Here is an 18,467-nt window from a genome sequence, read left to right as displayed (position 1 = left end):
AAGTGAAGGCCGAAAGCGTACAAAAAACTTAATTGATTAAGCTGTTACATTAAGTTAGGGTTAGTAAGTAAACAATTTAACTAATTACCAAAACATGTCGTTAACCTACGAACAAATCATGGATTGGGTACGGTCTTGGTAAGAACAAAACCACGCAAGGGTGCTTGAGGCTTATTCCGTTTGGCCTTTTTGTTCATAGCGTCTGTATGATGATTGATGATCTTCATCAATCATCTTACGGATGCATTGATATAGACGAGCATTAAATAATGATCCCTAATCGCTTGTTCTTTTCGGAAGATACTAAGTTTAGTATTCAAGCAAACATTCACAATTCGCAGTTGCTAGTTAATGAGACAAGAGTTCAGAACAGACTTCAAAAAGGAAATGATTAATTCGATAGGTACGTTATGTAATGAGAGAGAATATTGGAATTGGAAAATATTTATGAATAGTTTATTTAATAGTGTACAACAGCATTATTGACACCTCTCGCACAAGTAGCATTAGAGGAGTGGCAACTCTTATGCGAATCAGTTCGACATAGTACTTTGTAGTGATTCACTTCAATGCCTTGACCTATAATTAATAGGTAAGAATAGTAAAGCTACATGTCTTAGCTCCAAAGAGTTAGAGCCCAAAGCCTTTAAAAGGTAAAGGTACCATAAATACTATAAATGACGTGCGCCAAACTAGATGTCAATGTCACCATTGTCACATCGATTTTCAAAAGTTTGAATGTTTTGGAGGGAATTGGAAAATGTGGATTGTGTATTTTTATTGGGAAATGTTGATTATACGTTAAAGATATTCCTTGTAGTATCTAAGTTAAACTTGCTACTAATTTCACAGATGTTGTCATGTTTTAAAAAATTGTAACAGTTAATTAAACATAATGAACTCATTACAATCTCTGGAGGAGCACATTAAAACAAATATTAATTTTAGTAAATTTATAATTAATTCTGAAGTGCCCGAAATTTGTAAATCCCAGCCATGTATGCTTGGAGTTGATGAGGCAGGTCGTGGTCCGGTTTTAGGTGAGATTTTTGAAAATATGAATATCGAAATATTATCGGTAGAATAAGCATAGGTGGTAGAGAACAGACAGGCTTGACGCTTCAAAAGCGGTTATATCAGGTGTACTTGAAGTAAATTAATTTGGATTTGAATTATGAAGGTAGTGCCACACACCAGTTAAACAATTTACCATAAAGTAACACTTTAATGTTTGTTTATTAATATTTGGTACAATTTTTAAAAAATTGTAATAAATAACATTTTTGAACTGCTGTTTAGCAATAATATTAGCCTAATTAATTCCAACTCTACAGACCCTCTCTAAATGTAGAGTGAAATAGACTCACCATGCTGTTTCTGGCCTTTATTACTATGGAGAACAACAGCAGCATTATCTGTGCTTCTACTATATCTGCTGCAATCACCAACCCACGTTGGGCTGTGACAAGTTGGGTTGCCAATAATAAACACTAGGCAGCTAGATGTCTGCCTATGGTGATTGTGGGCAAACCTTCTTATTTAGTCTAGATTCCTTTAGTTGGGCTGTTATAGGCTATTAATTGATTGTCTAGTGTTATTCATAATGGCTGGGACCCACAATTGCACCCTGTAATGTGAACCACCAATGTCTAATCCAGACTCTTAGATATTGATTTTTATCAGGTCTAAATCTCTATTAAGAGTTTCAAAGACTTGGCTCAATATTGGTCCATCACATCTGATTTGTACCATTGTAAGGAGGCCAGACCATACATGTAAAGGAAAGGAAACCCAGGAAAACTAAAAACCGCCTAGGGGGTGCCACATTTGCAATACATTTGACTCTGTTAAATGTAATAAGTGTGTATGAAAAAATTGTTCCATTTTTATCTGCCAGGTTTTATATTTTCCTAGTCAGGCTACTTTTATAGATTTAATAGGCTGATTTTGATAAAGTGGTGTTAGCCTAGTTTTTTGGGCTTTGCCTCCCTTCACAGCGATCAATATCCAGCAAATGTCACTAGGTTTTTAAAATTATTTGTGTTTCAAGCAATTTTTGTACAAAAAATTTACAATTCAAGTAATTAAATATGAGTTCCTTTAATGTTAAAGGAAAACATTTTGAGAGAACCTGCATGCCTCAGAGTTAGAGCCAAAATATTTTAAAATCATATACCTTTAAATATATTGAAACCGGACGGCCAATTGGTGCAGTTGGCAGCAACCCTGTTTTCTAAGTCCAAGGCCATCAGTTCGATTCCCCACAATTGGAAAATGTTTGTGTGATGAATATGAATGTCTTTAGTGTCTGGGTGTTTATCTGTATTTATAAGTATATTTTTATTTATATTACTCATAAAAATATTTATCAGTCATCTTAGTACCTATAGCACAAGCTACGCTTACTTTAGGGCTAGATGGCAATGTGTGTATTGTCATAGTATATGTCATCAGATGAGAGATCAATCAAAATGAGATCTTCCTTTCTTGATGTTAGTAGGTATTATCTTTTATCTTTTGTTCTAGGTCCAATGGTATATGGTGTTGCTTACTGTCCATTAAGCCAAAAGGATGTACTGCAATCCCTTGGGTGTGCTGATTCAAAAGCTTTGACGGAAGAAAAACGTGATGACATTTTACTGAAAATGCTTACAGACGAAAATGCGTGCAATAATGTAGGATGGATTGCTGAAGTCATATCACCTAACTACATCTCCAATTCAATGTATAGAAGGGCCAAACACTCCTTGAACGAGGTACTATCTGGTTTATTACACTTCTGCAAAAATAACAATAGGATTTTATATAAAACCTGTTTGCACAAGGCAGGCTTGGTTTGTCTTTGCTTGCACGCTGGTACTCTCTTGAGTATACAAAAATGCACATCAAACTGATAACATAATCCTTACATACTATAAAACCAAGTACCCTGCCACGTCAGTCTGTCTCTCTGCGTTCGAAAAACTGAAAAACTACAGAGAGAGTGGCTCATGGGGAAGTTTTTAGTGTGTTTTTTATCATGGTTTTCTGTAAATTGGCTGAAATATAACGATATTTGTTAAAGATGTCATACTGACTTGGAGCTTTACTGGCGTACGCCGCGAAAATGATTAATGATACATTAAACTAATGAACTCCATGTTCAAAGCAATCATTATTATTTACAAAAAAGTCAGCGAGGCTATATCTATAGTCTAACTGTTATGATAAAGTCACAATAACCACTTTTTGTTATAATTTGGCAATCAAACCACGGGTACGGATAATCATTCGAATCGAATCATTATCCAACTAAATAGTTTTATAATTATTAAGATTGATCATTTTTTTCTGAATCTTCAGAACTTTAGTCATGCCCATTCCCTTCTGTTTCGCTTGGGGCTTGATAATATTGTATCTATTTATGTATTATTGATATTCATTGTATAGGTATAAATTAATTATCAGTATCTATATATTATATTGTGTTTAAGTTTATTATATATATATTGTATTTAAGTTTATTATATATATATTGTATTTATGTATATATAGTTATATATGTATACTAGCGGACCACAGCTCCATCTGTAGGCTGATTTGTGAATCCAAACGATCCAGGGTGCCACACAAACGCATACCAAAAAATTCATTCAATTCCGTCCAGCCGTTTAGGAGGAGTTCAGTGACATACACACGCTATAAAGATAAAGATTTAAATGCACCACCTACCTCTCTACTTGAGCTGTGTTTTACGCCATTGGTTGCCTGGAAGAGATCGCTATGTAACAATAAGGTCGCAAAATTGTATACTTTGTTGTAAATTTTTTACAATTTTTGTGTATGTTTATGTGGTGTACAAAAAAAGTGTATTTATGCATTCATTGATTATATACCTGGATTTTTTTTTTAAATTATTCAATTTTAAAAGAAATTTCCGGTACGGTAATAAACGGTAGGTCACCGTTTGGAAGTTACGACAAGTATAGAAGTGCTAAAAGCAAGAAAATGCCGCGGGCCGCCCAGCTGCGCAAAAAATAGTTTAGAAATAAAACTGGTCCCGGTTATCTCTGCTGCCATTAGTTTTTAGGTTTTTCAAATATATTTAAACCTGTAATAACCAATATGGTTCAGACGAAGTTGCACGCGTCAGCTAGTTAATGATGTTAACAAGCGTAAATGAAACTCATACATACAAAATTAGTTTACAATAACCCAAAGATATAGGTTGACCACTAATTTAACTGAGTTGTTGCATACCATATTTCTAATTATTGCAATACTCATTCTTTTTTTTCAGGTTTCAATGGATTCAGCAATAAGTTTAATCAAAAATGTCATTGAACAAGGAGCCAATATTGCAGAGATTTATGTGGACACTGTTGGACCACCGGAGAAGTACCAGGCAAAGCTGAGCGATATCTTTCCTGATATAAAAATTACTGTAAGTTCTGTGTAAGAATATCATGGGTGTCTTGTGTGAGCGTGGTTTCTTACTAGTTTTTCTCGCCGTTTCACTGTCGCTTATTGTTTGCTATGCCCTTATTTAAAAAAAATGGTTTTGCGACACCATGAATTAATGTCTAACTAATAAACGTAAGTTTTCTGGTATTTTTTAATTCACCCTGTTTTTTAATAACGCAGACTAAGTCTGACAGACAATTCCACCGTAAATATTGTCTTCGCCTAACTGGAACAGTTCATGCAGTGCACGCCAAGATAGCTCATAGATGGCCGATTTTTTCCCAGTTTATTTGAAACTGACACAATTATTATTAGAATCCTAAAAAGAAAGACAACATTGTTAACACAAGCGTCCCTAAATAGTGCACTGTTCTGTCATAATCGTCATATGAACCCATTACAACAGCCCACTATAGGGCACGGGTCTCAACACAAATTGAGAAGGGGTTAAGGTTGTCCACGCATACCCAGTGCAGATTGGTGTGTGTTCATGAACTGTATTCGTGTCTTATTGAAATGAAATACACTTAAATTTTTACACCAAATTATTGTACACCAAATTAAAAAAAACAAGCATAAAAAATACACTAAATAAAGAAGAAAAGGTACAATAGGCGGCCTTATTCCTCCTGGCAAAGTTTTTCAAATTACCACGCAAGTTTGAGCTGATTCTCGTAGATATAAAAATGGTGGTAACTCTAGTTCTTGTTTACAGGTAGCGAAAAAAGCTGATTCAATCTATCCTATAGTATCAGCAGCCAGTATAGTGGCAAAGGTGACCAGGGACCATGCTCTCAAAGTATGGCAGTTCAAGGAGGATATACAAATGGATCACACTCAGTTTGGCAGCGGATATCCAGGAGGTTTGTTCCGCTGCATTTTCATTTATGCGGTTCAAATTCGGGGGGCCGAGTTCGAAACCCAGCACGCATCGCTAAGTTATTTGCGTTTAAGCAAATAAAATATCACTTCAAGAAAAACATCGTGAGGAAACCTGCATGCCTGAGAGTTCTCCATAATATTTTGTATGGAGTCCACCAATCCATACTTGGCCAACGTGGTGGACTACGACCCTTCTCGTTGTATTGGGATACGATGATGACAAGTCTGCAGTACCTGTGTTTTATCTGGTTGTCACCGAGTATAAAAAGATCAAAGTTCGTGAAATGCACATTGCAGGATCCGAAGGATCAAGCTTATTGTTTCTTAGATGTGTTAGTTATTGCCAGCGACTTCTTGCAAGAACCGTTTATTTTATCTGGCTACAGAGTATTTAATCACTAAGATAAAAAATATCTCTGCCCTATTTCGTTAAGATTGGGCTTAAAAGGATACTTACACACAAATGTGAACGGCACACCGCAAACACGCAATATTATTTGTCAACTACTGTCGCCCGCGATTTTTTCCGCAACTTATTACCTGTTTAAAGAATCCCGTAGGAACAGTTTATTCGCCTGATCTAACGTTATACTCTATTATTTATTAAGATCAGACAAGCGGAAGTAAATTAGATTTAAATGTCTTTTGGGTGCTCTGTCGATATTTAAGCTTCCCTGATATTCAAAATTTCAAAAAGTGTAGATATTATTTTAATATATTATTGACTATGTTTATTAGATTATAATATAATATTACGTTTATTGGCTAACCTTAGTTTTGGCTAAGCAGGCGTTACCTTGCGTAATTCCATGATATATTATGAAAACAAGCTTAATTTTGCTGTACTCCGCGAAAAAAAGGAGAATCTGTATGGTGCTATTCATAATTTCTTCAATCTTTATACTCTACACCAAACAGATCGAGAGAGATGTTGACTTTACAATGTCAACGAGGATCCTCAGGTGTCGGAGCGAAACGTGCGTAGGTTAATTTGCTATACTTAGCTTTTCGCAAAGAATAGCAAATTAAACTTTATTTTCGTTCATGAACTTTAGTGTGTCTCTTCATTGGTTTGTTAGCAATAGTTGAAGTCTGACGCCGACATAGCTAGCATCCCGGGTACCTCTACCCTCCATAATCCCGGGGAAGAACATGGTTTACTTTTTATTCCGAGAAAAGTCATGGTGGGCTTTTTGGAAAACCGAAACTATTCTATTTTATAATCTTAGTATGGATAGTATACCTTGTGTTGTGCATGCTTTTTCGCGAGCATTATTGAAATATCCCTAACAAGTAACCATCTTAGGTTTGAAACTTTCAGATCCGCTAACAAAGAAATTCATACGAGAACAAATAGACAATGTGTTCGGATACCCATTACTCGTAAGATTCAGTTGGTCCACAGCAGAATTGATGCTCCAAGAGAAGGCTGCCAAATGCACTTTCGAAGAAATTGACGAGGACGGTAAGAAGAAACCAAGCACTAAATCCATAAGCATGTTCTTCTCTCCCAAAAACGAGAAGAAAAGAAAGAGGCACAAGTTCTTTGAGGAGAGACATTTAACTGTGGACAATGCTTTTGAGTAGTACAATTTGATGCAAACTTTATGTCGTCGCTGAAGTAAGCTGCGAGTGTAGCTTCGCGCAGGTAGTCAAATTTACCGTCCCGCTGATTGGCTGATACCGAATATTTAATTCTGCGTACCAAAAATCATGAAGTTCGAGAAGTCATAAAGTTTGAATCGGACTGTACCTTTTATGAAAATTGATCTTTATTTTTCAGTTTATATAAATGAGAATTTAGTATAATGCAGATGAGATGTTTTTTTATACCAATGTGTTGATATCCAAAGTTATAAAAATGGATAAACATTGCAAATAGTATTATATTTTAAGATTTAAACAATCTCTTTTATTTTAGTAGTAATGATGTTTAATTTTGAAAAACTGCCTTATGTGCTCTGTATCTACGTTTTTAAAAAATATCTTATTTATGCGGAAAATATAGTATGGAAAAATAATATTTCCCGCCAAAACATTCCCAGGGTGTCATGGCCGTACTCGTGACGTCATAGTCAAATAAGAGCTTTAGTAATTCTTCGTTCCATAGCTAAGGATAAGTGATTTTGGTATTGATAAAAAAATACTTGGCAGCTGTAAGTTCATACTAAATAGTATTTATATAGACGTGACGTCATAATTTTAAATTCGGCGTTTAACTTATCATGTTGGATCGCTAGATTTTGCAATTTTATTTATTGAAAATAAATACCAATCTCACTTCGAATATAAATAAAAATGCGTTTCTCATAGTAAATTTATCATATATTATTAGATTAGATAAATACAATATTTTAGCGGTTCATTGTTATTGTCATCGTGCCTTTTGGATGAATAGTTAGCAACTAACTGCGCTGAAACCTGTAAGTTGATACAATCTCATCAGCATCGTACCAGACGGGTCGGACCAAAAGTTTGATTGGTTACTTTTAAGAAATTATCAGTACCAGCCTAGAGTGAGGAAATTTGCGATGCCAACCTCCGTACCTGGTCAATCACGTTACTTGTTTTTCCTGTTTATCTCTAAAATGTGAGTATCATCGTTAAAGCCCGCCGTGTGGAGATTTTAAGCACTAAAACCCTTGATCCTGTGAGAGAGGCTTACCAATATTCAGCAGTGGAATTCTTTTGTAAGACACTTATACTCAGCAGTGGAAAAGCGTTTCATGGGCGGAGGATGAGAATGAGGTAAACACAGCGTTGGTAGACCCCCTCTAGATGGACAGTCCACATCACTGGAAGCCTGGATGTAAGAACTCGTAATTTGGAACTAACTACTAAAGACCCATGTTCAGCAGTGGACAGTTCGTCGCTCGATGATAACTCTACTAAGATAAAAACGTCAATCTGCCACAAGTTTAGCCTAGTGCTGAATGTAAGAACTTTAAAACCTATAAAAATTTTAGAAAACGGTAATCCTGTTTTCAATTTTAAGTAGCTACATAATATATACTTTAAAATAATTAATATGCAGTACGTGTAGGTATAAACTAAAATATCCTAAAGACACAATTCATTGATGAACTTGCAAATTTGACTTAATACAAGCATGCTTAAATTCACAATGTTGATTAGCTCACTCAGTGAAAATGCATTGAGCAGTAGAAATCAGCTTTTAAATGCATGCGGTTGTCGTCTGCTACTTTACAGTATACATAAATTCATTTTGGTACAATTCCAACTTGGAATTTTTTTGTTACGAAATTCTTTTTATTTTTGGCTTCAATTCCGTGTCCTGCAATACATGATTGGTGAAAGCCTTTCTTGTTTTCTTTATTCATTCATTTTGTAATTGAACTGATCAATAATAATCTCAATAGTCTTCTTACTCTTTTGATATTATCTATTATAATTTATGCCCTCTGCCTATTCACCAAAAGGGTTTTAATTGCTATGCAGATTAAAAGCCTCTAACTTCCAACTTTGAATACTATGTGAATATTTTAATTCTATTAACCGACATCTTTATAAATCCGTTTGTTTCTTGTTTTGTCTTCACATAAATCGATTTTAAAACTTCAGAACACAAAAATGAGATATGATGGAATATCATTCCTAATTCAAAAAAGTGTCCGGCGTATTGACGATTAACAAGATTCGCTAGAAAACTTTCACAAGCAAATTGCGTCTATTAAAGATTTCTTTATGCGATGAAAGGCTGTATGTCATACGTTCATCCAAGAAGGTTACCATCAACATTAGCATGCATGGGACGCCGCTCTGCCTACTTACAATGAGCAATGCGGAACACTGGGGTCACTTGGAGAATTTAATTGTGTTCCATTATCATATTTAGGCTCTTTTACGGTAACTCAAAAGTGAAAACTGAATGGGACTCGACATCGCTCGTCATTCGTCAGCCGAGATCGATGGAGACAACTTCCTCGGCACGGTAGCTCAAGGATAACGAAATGGAATTTCATCGGTATTGCATCGCGGTTTTAACTGTGGCCGCGTGTGCTTCGGCCATCGTCGGCCCGGTCGGGAATAGTTCAAAACTCGTAATTGTCACAAAGGCCGATACATACCTCGATGCCTATTCGAAATCCCGTGTGGACGCAGAAAATGCCAAAGAAAGTGTTGTAATAATAACAGCCAAGGATGGAGAGAAGAAGATTTCAAATCGCGACGACAATTACAATACTGGCTATGATTACACGCCATCGTATTCGGGAAGTGACAGCTACAGCGCTCCTGGCTCAAGTTATTCGGGCTCATCGAGTTATTCACCATCGACTAGTTACGGAACACCAGTGAAATTTGAGCCGGAAGTAACATACAATTCTCCACCAAACACGTATGGACCACCTTCGTCTAATTACGGCCCACCTTCGTCAAGTTACGGCCCACCAGCCCAAAGCTATGGGCCACCTTCTACGAGCTATGGTCCGCCTTCGCATTCATATGGACCTCCGGCTCCTATTTACGGGCCACCAATTCACAAACCGCTGGCTCCTGTTTATGGGCCACCATTAAAGCCTTCCTACGGAGTTCCCTACACAGCCCCAGGCTTAGGATTTCTGGATAAATTGTCATTGAAATTAGATATTCTTACGATTGCGAAGCTTTTACTGAAGCTCCTTATATTCAAGAAGATCGTGACAATGATCGCTGTGGTGTGCATGCTACTCGTTATTCCTAAACTCATCTCTTTCAAGAAAGATAAGAATGGTGGTGATACTGATGAGGATGAACGCAATTTCGGCGCCAAAAATGGTAAGTTGAAGTAAAGATAAAAATATTGTTAAGTAGTAGTAGAACTTTTGGTGACAGAACTCCACCGGGGGACTTATACCGCAATGATAATATTTCTGCTGCCATGCAGCATTCCTGTGTTTCGGCCTGAAGGGCGTGGTTCGCGGTAAAATTACAGGCTCATGAGGCTTAACACCTCAAGTTGAAAGGCGGCACTTTAGGCGTGTTCCTTGTATGCCCTGTGTTGCTCTGTTTAAAGACGATGCTTTTGAACTTAGTTTTCAACATTCGCCCGATGTTCATAGTCAATCAAATGAAAAATTTTCAGATGTCAGAATTGAATTAATAGTAGTAAGTTTTTTTTTCTTAATTGTAGATAAGGATAGCACTCCTAAATTAATTGATTATTTACTTCGGGCGTAAGTAAAACATTGTGGAACGATCTTAACTCTTTGGAATAATTTTGAAAGAATGTATTTTATAACCTTCTTAGAGAGTTTAGTTTAAGAGTTTATTGTCCCGGATCCATTTATTTGACTAATTATTCTATTACCTATTTTCATTTCATGAGAGGTTTTTCCATAAGCGAACCACGGACCATACTCTTTCTTCTGACGTTTCCAGTATCGAGTTATTTACATTTAATTTTACTCATAGATGCCATTGAATTTGTAAACTTTTAGTAGTGGAGTTGACATCAGCACAGCAGTTACTAGAGCGCGCGATTAACGTGTACGGACGCCAGAAACGCAACTGTGGAGTCACGTGTCGCGTGCGCAGAGTTCTGGACGACATCTACGACTTTGAACCATATTTCAGGTACACTGAGGTTAAATTTTGCGTAATTATGAATGTCATGTGTCCATTGTTATGGATTTGTACATTAAACAAATCTTGTATGCAATTGTTGTATGTTAGCTAATCTTAACAGCGAATAGTCGCACATAAAAGATTTTCACATTTGCCGTCCCCGGATCTAGCTATCTTTCATGTGTTCATCATAGTGTTTCCATTTTACTAACTACTTAATACCTAATCTAAAGTCTTTTCCATACATTTTGAAATTAGACTATAACCGACAATTGCTGCAATAAATATCACTTTAAGGGAAAAGGAAAACATTTCCATACATTTTGAAATTAGACTATAACCGACAATTGCTGCAATTAAATATCACTTTAAGGGGAAAGGAAAACATCACGAGGAAACCTGCCCGTCTAAGAGCTTTCTTTCGCCACAATGTTCTTTAGGGCGAGTGAAGTCTACCAATCCGGACTTGGCCAGTAGACAGACTTGGACGAAGTGGACAGCGGCCTACACCCTTCTCATTTTGAGATTTGGGTCGAGAGTGATGAAGTAATGAAGTGATAATTCATGCCCATGATTGTAAATCAGCCCGTAATCGTTGTTAAGAAGTTAAAATTGATATATAGTGTTCATAGATTCTCTCTTTTACAGGACGGGATCGTCAGCATCTAACGAAGTTCGCTGATTACGTCGAGAAGGGCGTATTTGTGCCATTTTTAAGCATTTACTTATTATTATTTATTAGTCGCGATTAATTTAACTATTTATTTAATTTATTTAGTGTAAATAACTTATTTAATAAATAAATAATTATAGTACCTATATGATATTTTATCGATTTCTAATAACTAAAGTACCTCTGATAATTAATAGTTTTTATTTATAATTAGTAAATTTCCGTTTCTCATTTAAATTTATTTATTATAGATACCGACTACCAAGCTCATTTAAAGTTAGCGCACACCGCCGCGCCGTAACGCTATTGAATTGCTGACATTTTAATACCTGGGATTCAAACCTGATTTGAAATAACCAATTTTTATTTAGTGAAACTACTAACCATTTGTTTTCTTCGAAGAAGTAAATCTAGAAGCGATAAATCAAAACGTACTATGACTGTTTTTGTTCCTTTTTGACTTCGCTCCCGTGAAAAGGAGTCAAAAACTTTAAAGGCATGTAACGAAACAAACCTATTCAATCTACCATTTTTATCGAAGCAACTATTATTTAATTTATTATTGAAATGTGCCCTGTTACAGAAAAATTACAGGATTTTAGTTTTCCCTGTCGTTTCGCTATGTCATATAAAAGCTTAAAAACGGATGGACCGATTTGAATGTGGTTTTAAGCATTACGAGAGTGTAGCTTCAGCGTTTGTAGATATGTTTCGCGGCTTTAGTTCACAAGAGGATGCTGCTAATTTGTAACGGTACTGAGAAACGAAATTTACCACCTTGAATTTGAGTACACTGGAACGTTGACTGGGTTGATTGGCCGTCCGTTTTTATGTCCGAGCGTGCGGGGCACGCATTTATTTCTTCCTTGTACACGGGGTACACTGCAATCAACGAGACAAAAAGAGGTTTGATATATCGTTTCCTTTTTTTCAACTAAACCGTAATGACAAACCAGTTTTTACCTAAATAAATAAGTTATTTCGAAACTAGTTTTAAGCCTGTGATGTGACCTGGAGACAATGCAGCCTAACTTATATATTGTATTATTTTGACCCGGGGTTATTTTAACATTCGCGTCGGGGGTTGTAGATATAGTATCATATATTTACATATTTACGTACAATTACGCCAGTTCCACAGTAGTCATGGCTAATTATACTGTAAGTAGAGGATATTAATGTTTCCTAAAAATGGCCATGAAAGTAAATTATTTGTTACGTCCATTCGAGCACATAATTACTTTAATTAAAATGCATTTTCAACAACTTACATCGTTTTACTAAATATATTTAACAATTTGAAAGGTATTATTACCTACTCACGATTTAATAAAAGAGTCTGGGTTATATTATATTCACAAAACAAAAAAAATTGTTTCTCTCCCATAAATATGTTTTGTTGTGCCAATATTAATTAAATATATACGTTTAAGAACTTCTGTCTAAAGACAACTTCAATCGATAGCCTATAACAATCCCCTGCTGGACTCAGGTCTCCCCGCGGGAGAGTTTGCCCATAATCACCAGGCTGGACAGACGGATATTACAAGGAGTGCTGACAACGGAATTGTGTCTGCCGTGCCCACACGCTTGAGCTAAGCCTCAACGGGAATTTCAATACTGAAAATGCTAATGACCGCATCGGACTCGCTGATTAGTAGCAGGTGTCATAGACGCGTGATTTGCTGCAGGTTCGAGCATTCCAATAATATCCTGCAACTGATTTATTATGATAATTTGTTTAATTTGAATTACGTTACGGTTTCAAAGAGTTTCTGTTACAATTCCCGTTGCATATAGTAGCTTCAATGGCGATAAACTTCTATCGAAATTATTTATTATATAGATTATTTCATTCAGAGTCCTTTACCCCTTTTTAAACCACGGCGAAAAAACAACGGTGTTTTTTTTCGTCGTGGTAGTGTGTGTCGGTCCAAGATCGCCGCCGCTACAAAATTGCGGTTTATATATTTATCCACAACGCCCAAAATATGAGTATCGATGAAAGGGCTTGACTAGTAGAATATTGTACAAGATATTGAAAGTCGGTGGTTTTTTAATATTATATTTATAAATTTTGAATGAAGTATTTTCAGTATAGTATAATATTTCTTTAACATAATTATTCTGAGATAGAATATTTATAATAGGCGGTATTTCCGCGTAACTCAAGTTTCATTTTCATCATACATTTTATGATAAAACCTTAATTTTACTGATAAAACGTCCTCCATATTTCCCACAATCATGAAAAGAAACTGTGCCATAGAGCACAGAGTACACTTACAAAGAGTTTACTAACATATTTAGTGACCTAACATTAAATAATCGATTAAAAATGAAAGTAAAAAACCTAAGCTATTTTAAATCCATAGATTGTTATGAAACAAATAATAAAGCGTTACGTTTCAATTTTCACTGTTGTTTTCCGTTAAGGTGAAATTGGACTTTCCCCTTATCAGCTATAGAATCGTGGTCCGGGCCTTAGGTCCGAGTTAAACAATGCTACACACAATACCGTAAGCTACTCCTACGGCATACTAATAGGAGCATCAATACTTAAACGGTCGGCTTTGCAATTAGAAAATGAGGCGATAAATACATACTCGTAGGTACCTACTTAATGGCGTGCCTGTGTTTAATCGAGAAGCGAATCAACATAAGCATGGTATATTTAGTAAGAAAATGGATTTGCAGTTCCATAAATATACCTTGTTGCAGTTTGTACGTAGGTGCATTTGAATAAAATCGACGTATAGTACCTTATTGTATATTAATGATTTTGCACAAGTCACTATAGGTTTTAACTTTTAGCAAACTATGATGATGGTACCAATTTTGTTATATACAAATCTCTTCACAGACTCTCATGTCGGTAAGTGGTGATGCAGCTTAAGATGGTAGCGGGCTTACCTGTTAGGGGTATGGCAGTTACGAGATATAAAACATATCCCTGGTCAGTCTAACGCAACATCGTACCGAAACGCCTTATCACATGCCGGCACGTCAGGTAGTAGCTACGGCGCAAGCCTCAACAGACCAGAGAAAATTTGGAAATCATAAATTCAAATTCAATTTCAAATTCATTTATTTCAAGTAGGCCTACTTTATAAGCACTTTTGAAACGTCAAGTATGTATGTTTGTAGTGACTCTACCACCGGTTCGGAAAGCAGATTCTACCGAGAAGAGCCGGCAAGAAACTCCGTAGTTGCTCTTTACACATAAATTCCCAATTAACCCCTGCCGGGTATCGAACCCGGGACCTTCCCTTAGAAGACCACAGCGCTCACATATCAATGCATAGGTGTGCTGCTTTAGCCTCTGGCTTAGACGTGTAGTCTTGTGGACTACTGGCTTTAAATTGGAATGCGAACCATTGAATATAAAGCCAAACAGTTTACTGGCTGGAGATAGAAAGCACTGATGAGGTCTAGGTTAGAGCCGCGCTTGTCTAAAAAAAACGTGGCAGGAAACACAGATGCCGTTCAACACCTTAGCGGTGCGTATCAGCAACGTGGATAAAAACGTTTGAACGTTATATTGCGTAGCGGAACTATCTGCTATCTACTAATAAAAATGGGTACCTACCATGGACAAAAATGTTGTCTGTACTGCCTACCCCAATGTTCTTTTAGAAACTTAGTGCTAACAGTTTCTGCGGAATAACCTATGTACGCATACCAACAAATAATCAATGCACTGCATGTCCCAAAAAATCCATATAAACATAAACGTACTAGAGATCGATTGTTCCATTTTGTATTATGTTCCTTCTCGCCAATCCGCATTGGATCATCTTGGTGTGCTATTCCTCCATCGGAGATGAGACCTATTTATTAATTAATTTATATTTATTTATACTCTTTATTTTTACACCACATCATTCTGAAAAACAAAAGAACAGTATAGGTACATAATGTAGGTACATACAGGTAGGATACAGAAGGCGACGTCATCGCTAAGTATCTGTGCCAGGCAACCTTAGGATTAGGAAAACTAGAAGGAAAAACGAAAGGTTTAAACACACTTTGTATGTATGTTTTAAACACGTACCCTATTTAAAACATATATAATATGCCATACATAGTGATTATAATTTTAATTCCCTACATAGTGCCTACCTTTAAGTTTTTTAATCTAATTTTACAGCAGTTCAAATAGATACAGTTCCTAGAACACAAATCTCTAATTGCTAAAAGTTATCCTTATTTCAATTGAGCTCCGTCTAAATTTAGGTACCTACCTACCTACATTTGTTCATCCTTTGGATAATTTAAATCAATTTGAAGCAATTGAGGCGGGTGTCCGTTGTTTAGTAAAGCTGAGGGTACCTACAATGGTACAACCCGTAGTAAATTGAGAGATTACCAAGCCGGTTTGATTTAGTCTTTATAACTTGAGTTACTGAGCATAAAACAACAATATAATAATATACTTACCTCTGTGAATCTTCTAGGCTTCCTCAGATAGGGCTACTAGGATAAGTATAATGCGAGATCTTATATCAAGAATAAGCAAACTTTTAGGCCTACATTCACAAAAACTGATCTAGGCAGGTCCGCCCCGACAAATAGAATTGTCTCAGCCTACAATTGTGCATTTAAAAAAGCTGATTTAGATATTTTTCACAATTCCGCTCTGAGTTTTAAGCGCAAAATTAAAAAACTGTTTGTTACGTAATTCTCTTTTATTTTTATTTTGATTTTTATTATAGTTTTTAGTATCTTTTGTATTTTTTAAATTTATCTCTTAAGTTTTATATTCTTTACATTGAAGAACGTCTATATTTCATGATGCATGCAGACTTAGCCTGTAAGTGGGGTATACAATGTATAATTCATAATATTACTAGTATGTTTATAATAAATTTAAGGCATTGTATATAACGTTGGCTTCCTATTAAATAAATAAATAGGACATCGAGGAGAGAGAGAGGGATGTAGAGCATGGATTCAATGCTCTCCTTTCTTACCTTCTAAGGTAGAGGAGGCTAGTGGCCAGCAGTGCAACGATAACAGACTGATGATCAATAAATATGATGATGATGATTTGCGTTTTAAGCAATTAAATATTACTGGTCTTAACAACGAAAGATGAAGATGCTAGTTTAACGCTATTTATTGCATGCGGTGTTTACCTGTAAGTAGATTTACATTTTGTCTTCATACAGTATAAGCTACTTTAAATTGTTTTTTTGAAATGTTAAGCTGTTGGTAAACCACATAAAAAAAAAGAAAAAAAAGTGAACTTAGTGAGGAAACCTGCATGCCTGACATTTCTCCTTAATGTTCTCAAAGTGTGAAGTCTACCAAACCACACTTGGCTAGCGCGACGTGTTTCTTAGAGCAGACCATCTGTAATAGGTCGGTAATGGGTTGATAATGGATGAATAGTAAATATATCATGGATTTCCGTCAAGTAACCTGCTCCTAATTATTTAAATAAGAACAACGTCGGGATTCTAACGTTTAGCGAAATAGGTACGTGTATGTATAGTTATAGATGTTATAGGACGAACGACAATGAACTTGGCGGAAACCATTGTCACGCCCGCACCGACGCACAATGCCCCTTCAAACAAACAGATAATGAACTATTAGTTGGCTGTTACGCTTCGGAAGTAGAGCAGTGAGGTCGGAATGAGGCAGGAATTCGCATTTTCATTCGATGATGAATTTCCATTGCTAAAGACAAAAGGACAAGAAAGTCGCTACCGTAATGGGAGCCGACTATCTATCTGTACTTAACTTTGGAACTTTTCCGTTTACATAATATTATTATATTATTGTTATGTATTTGTATAGAAGTACTGATAATAAATCTGCCTCCATTTTAGGGTGACTGAGTTCGATCCTCGACCTATAACTTTTTTTTTGTTAATTGAATTAGATTTTTTCTAACTTAAGGTAAAGCAAGGTAACTAACTACCTTGCTTTAACGGTGAGGGAAAACTTCGTGAAGGAATTCCTGAGAGTTCTCCATAATGTTATCAAAGGCGTGTTAAGTAAATCTATACTTTATATGTAATCTGTGGACCTGTTTGCAATACCTTCGTGCCTATGCATTACCTAGCGAGGCACGATTTTAATAACATTTTAGCATATTAACTGCATAAACAAATATCTAATTGAAACCCCCGAGTGACAGGTTGCTATCAGGGGACAATTTCTAATAGGGAATTAAATTGTATAATGGTCGTCTGAGTAGAGCAGGTCTTCCCGAGATAAAAAGTAATCATGTAGGGCTAGCAAGCGGGCCACGACAGAGTTATGTCTAACAATTATCTTGTCTATCTATACTAAAAATACGAGTAACAGGTAGAGATAATTATCTCGTGGCGCGCATGCTAGCCCGATTGACCACACCTTAGTCTATAAGGTAGGTACTTAGTTAACTTCCAACTTGTGAAATTTGTAAAAGATAATAGGTTCAAAGGAAAATTAACCAGCAAACAACAGTTTTATACCGTATCATCATCATCAGTCTAATTAATGTCTCACTCTGGTCGATGACCTCCTCTCAAACAAGAAGTGAATCTTCTTGTTTGATATATGTGACTCAGACCCACCACACTGTTTCAATGTTGGTTGGCAGGAAACCTACATTGATACTTGATACCTTCTCTTTAACACATGTAGGCTGAAAACCTACATGTTTTAAAGAGAAGGTATCAAGTTTGAAGTCACAGGCACATTTATATTTCTCTTAGACCTACAATTTTGATTTATGGTCTTGAGACCTATATTAACTGAAGGCAGCTCTTTCTAATATAGATTGACTTTGATGATTTCTCATGTATGACCAAAGTCAAGGTCAAATTCAAAAATATCTTCGTATAGGCCCAAATATGTTACTTTTGATGCGTATATAAAAAAATGTGTTCTTACATAAGAAGCATTGAGA

The 18,467-nt window shown here is 36.0% G+C and overlaps 2 protein-coding genes across 2 annotated transcripts; both read left to right on the top strand.

Moving 5' to 3' along the window:
* The first annotated feature begins 712 nt into the window (after positions 1-712).
* On the top strand, positions 713-7,228 carry LOC120630091 (ribonuclease H2 subunit A). The gene is made up of 5 exons (XM_039899234.1): positions 713-1,040; positions 2,527-2,756; positions 4,280-4,423; positions 5,159-5,306; positions 6,647-7,228. Exons 1-5 carry the CDS (start codon positions 896-898, stop codon positions 6,910-6,912), a joined length of 933 nt encoding a protein of 310 aa, XP_039755168.1. The 5' UTR covers positions 713-895; the 3' UTR covers positions 6,913-7,228.
* Positions 7,229-9,201: 1,973 nt separating this feature from the next.
* On the top strand, positions 9,202-11,572 carry LOC120630146. The gene is given in 4 exon segments (XM_039899296.1): positions 9,202-9,285; positions 9,287-10,101; positions 10,764-10,899; positions 11,539-11,572. Coding segments are annotated over 4 exon segments (1,056 nt in total). The 5' UTR covers positions 9,202-9,214.
* Positions 11,573-18,467: the final 6,895 nt, after the last annotated feature.

This window comes from Pararge aegeria, chromosome 15 (genome assembly GCF_905163445.1).
Source record: "Pararge aegeria chromosome 15, ilParAegt1.1, whole genome shotgun sequence".
Taxonomy (NCBI): Eukaryota; Metazoa; Arthropoda; class Insecta; order Lepidoptera; family Nymphalidae; genus Pararge; species Pararge aegeria.
The sequence above is the reverse complement of the archived record's forward strand: the minus strand, read 5'-3'. Positions and strand labels throughout refer to the sequence as shown.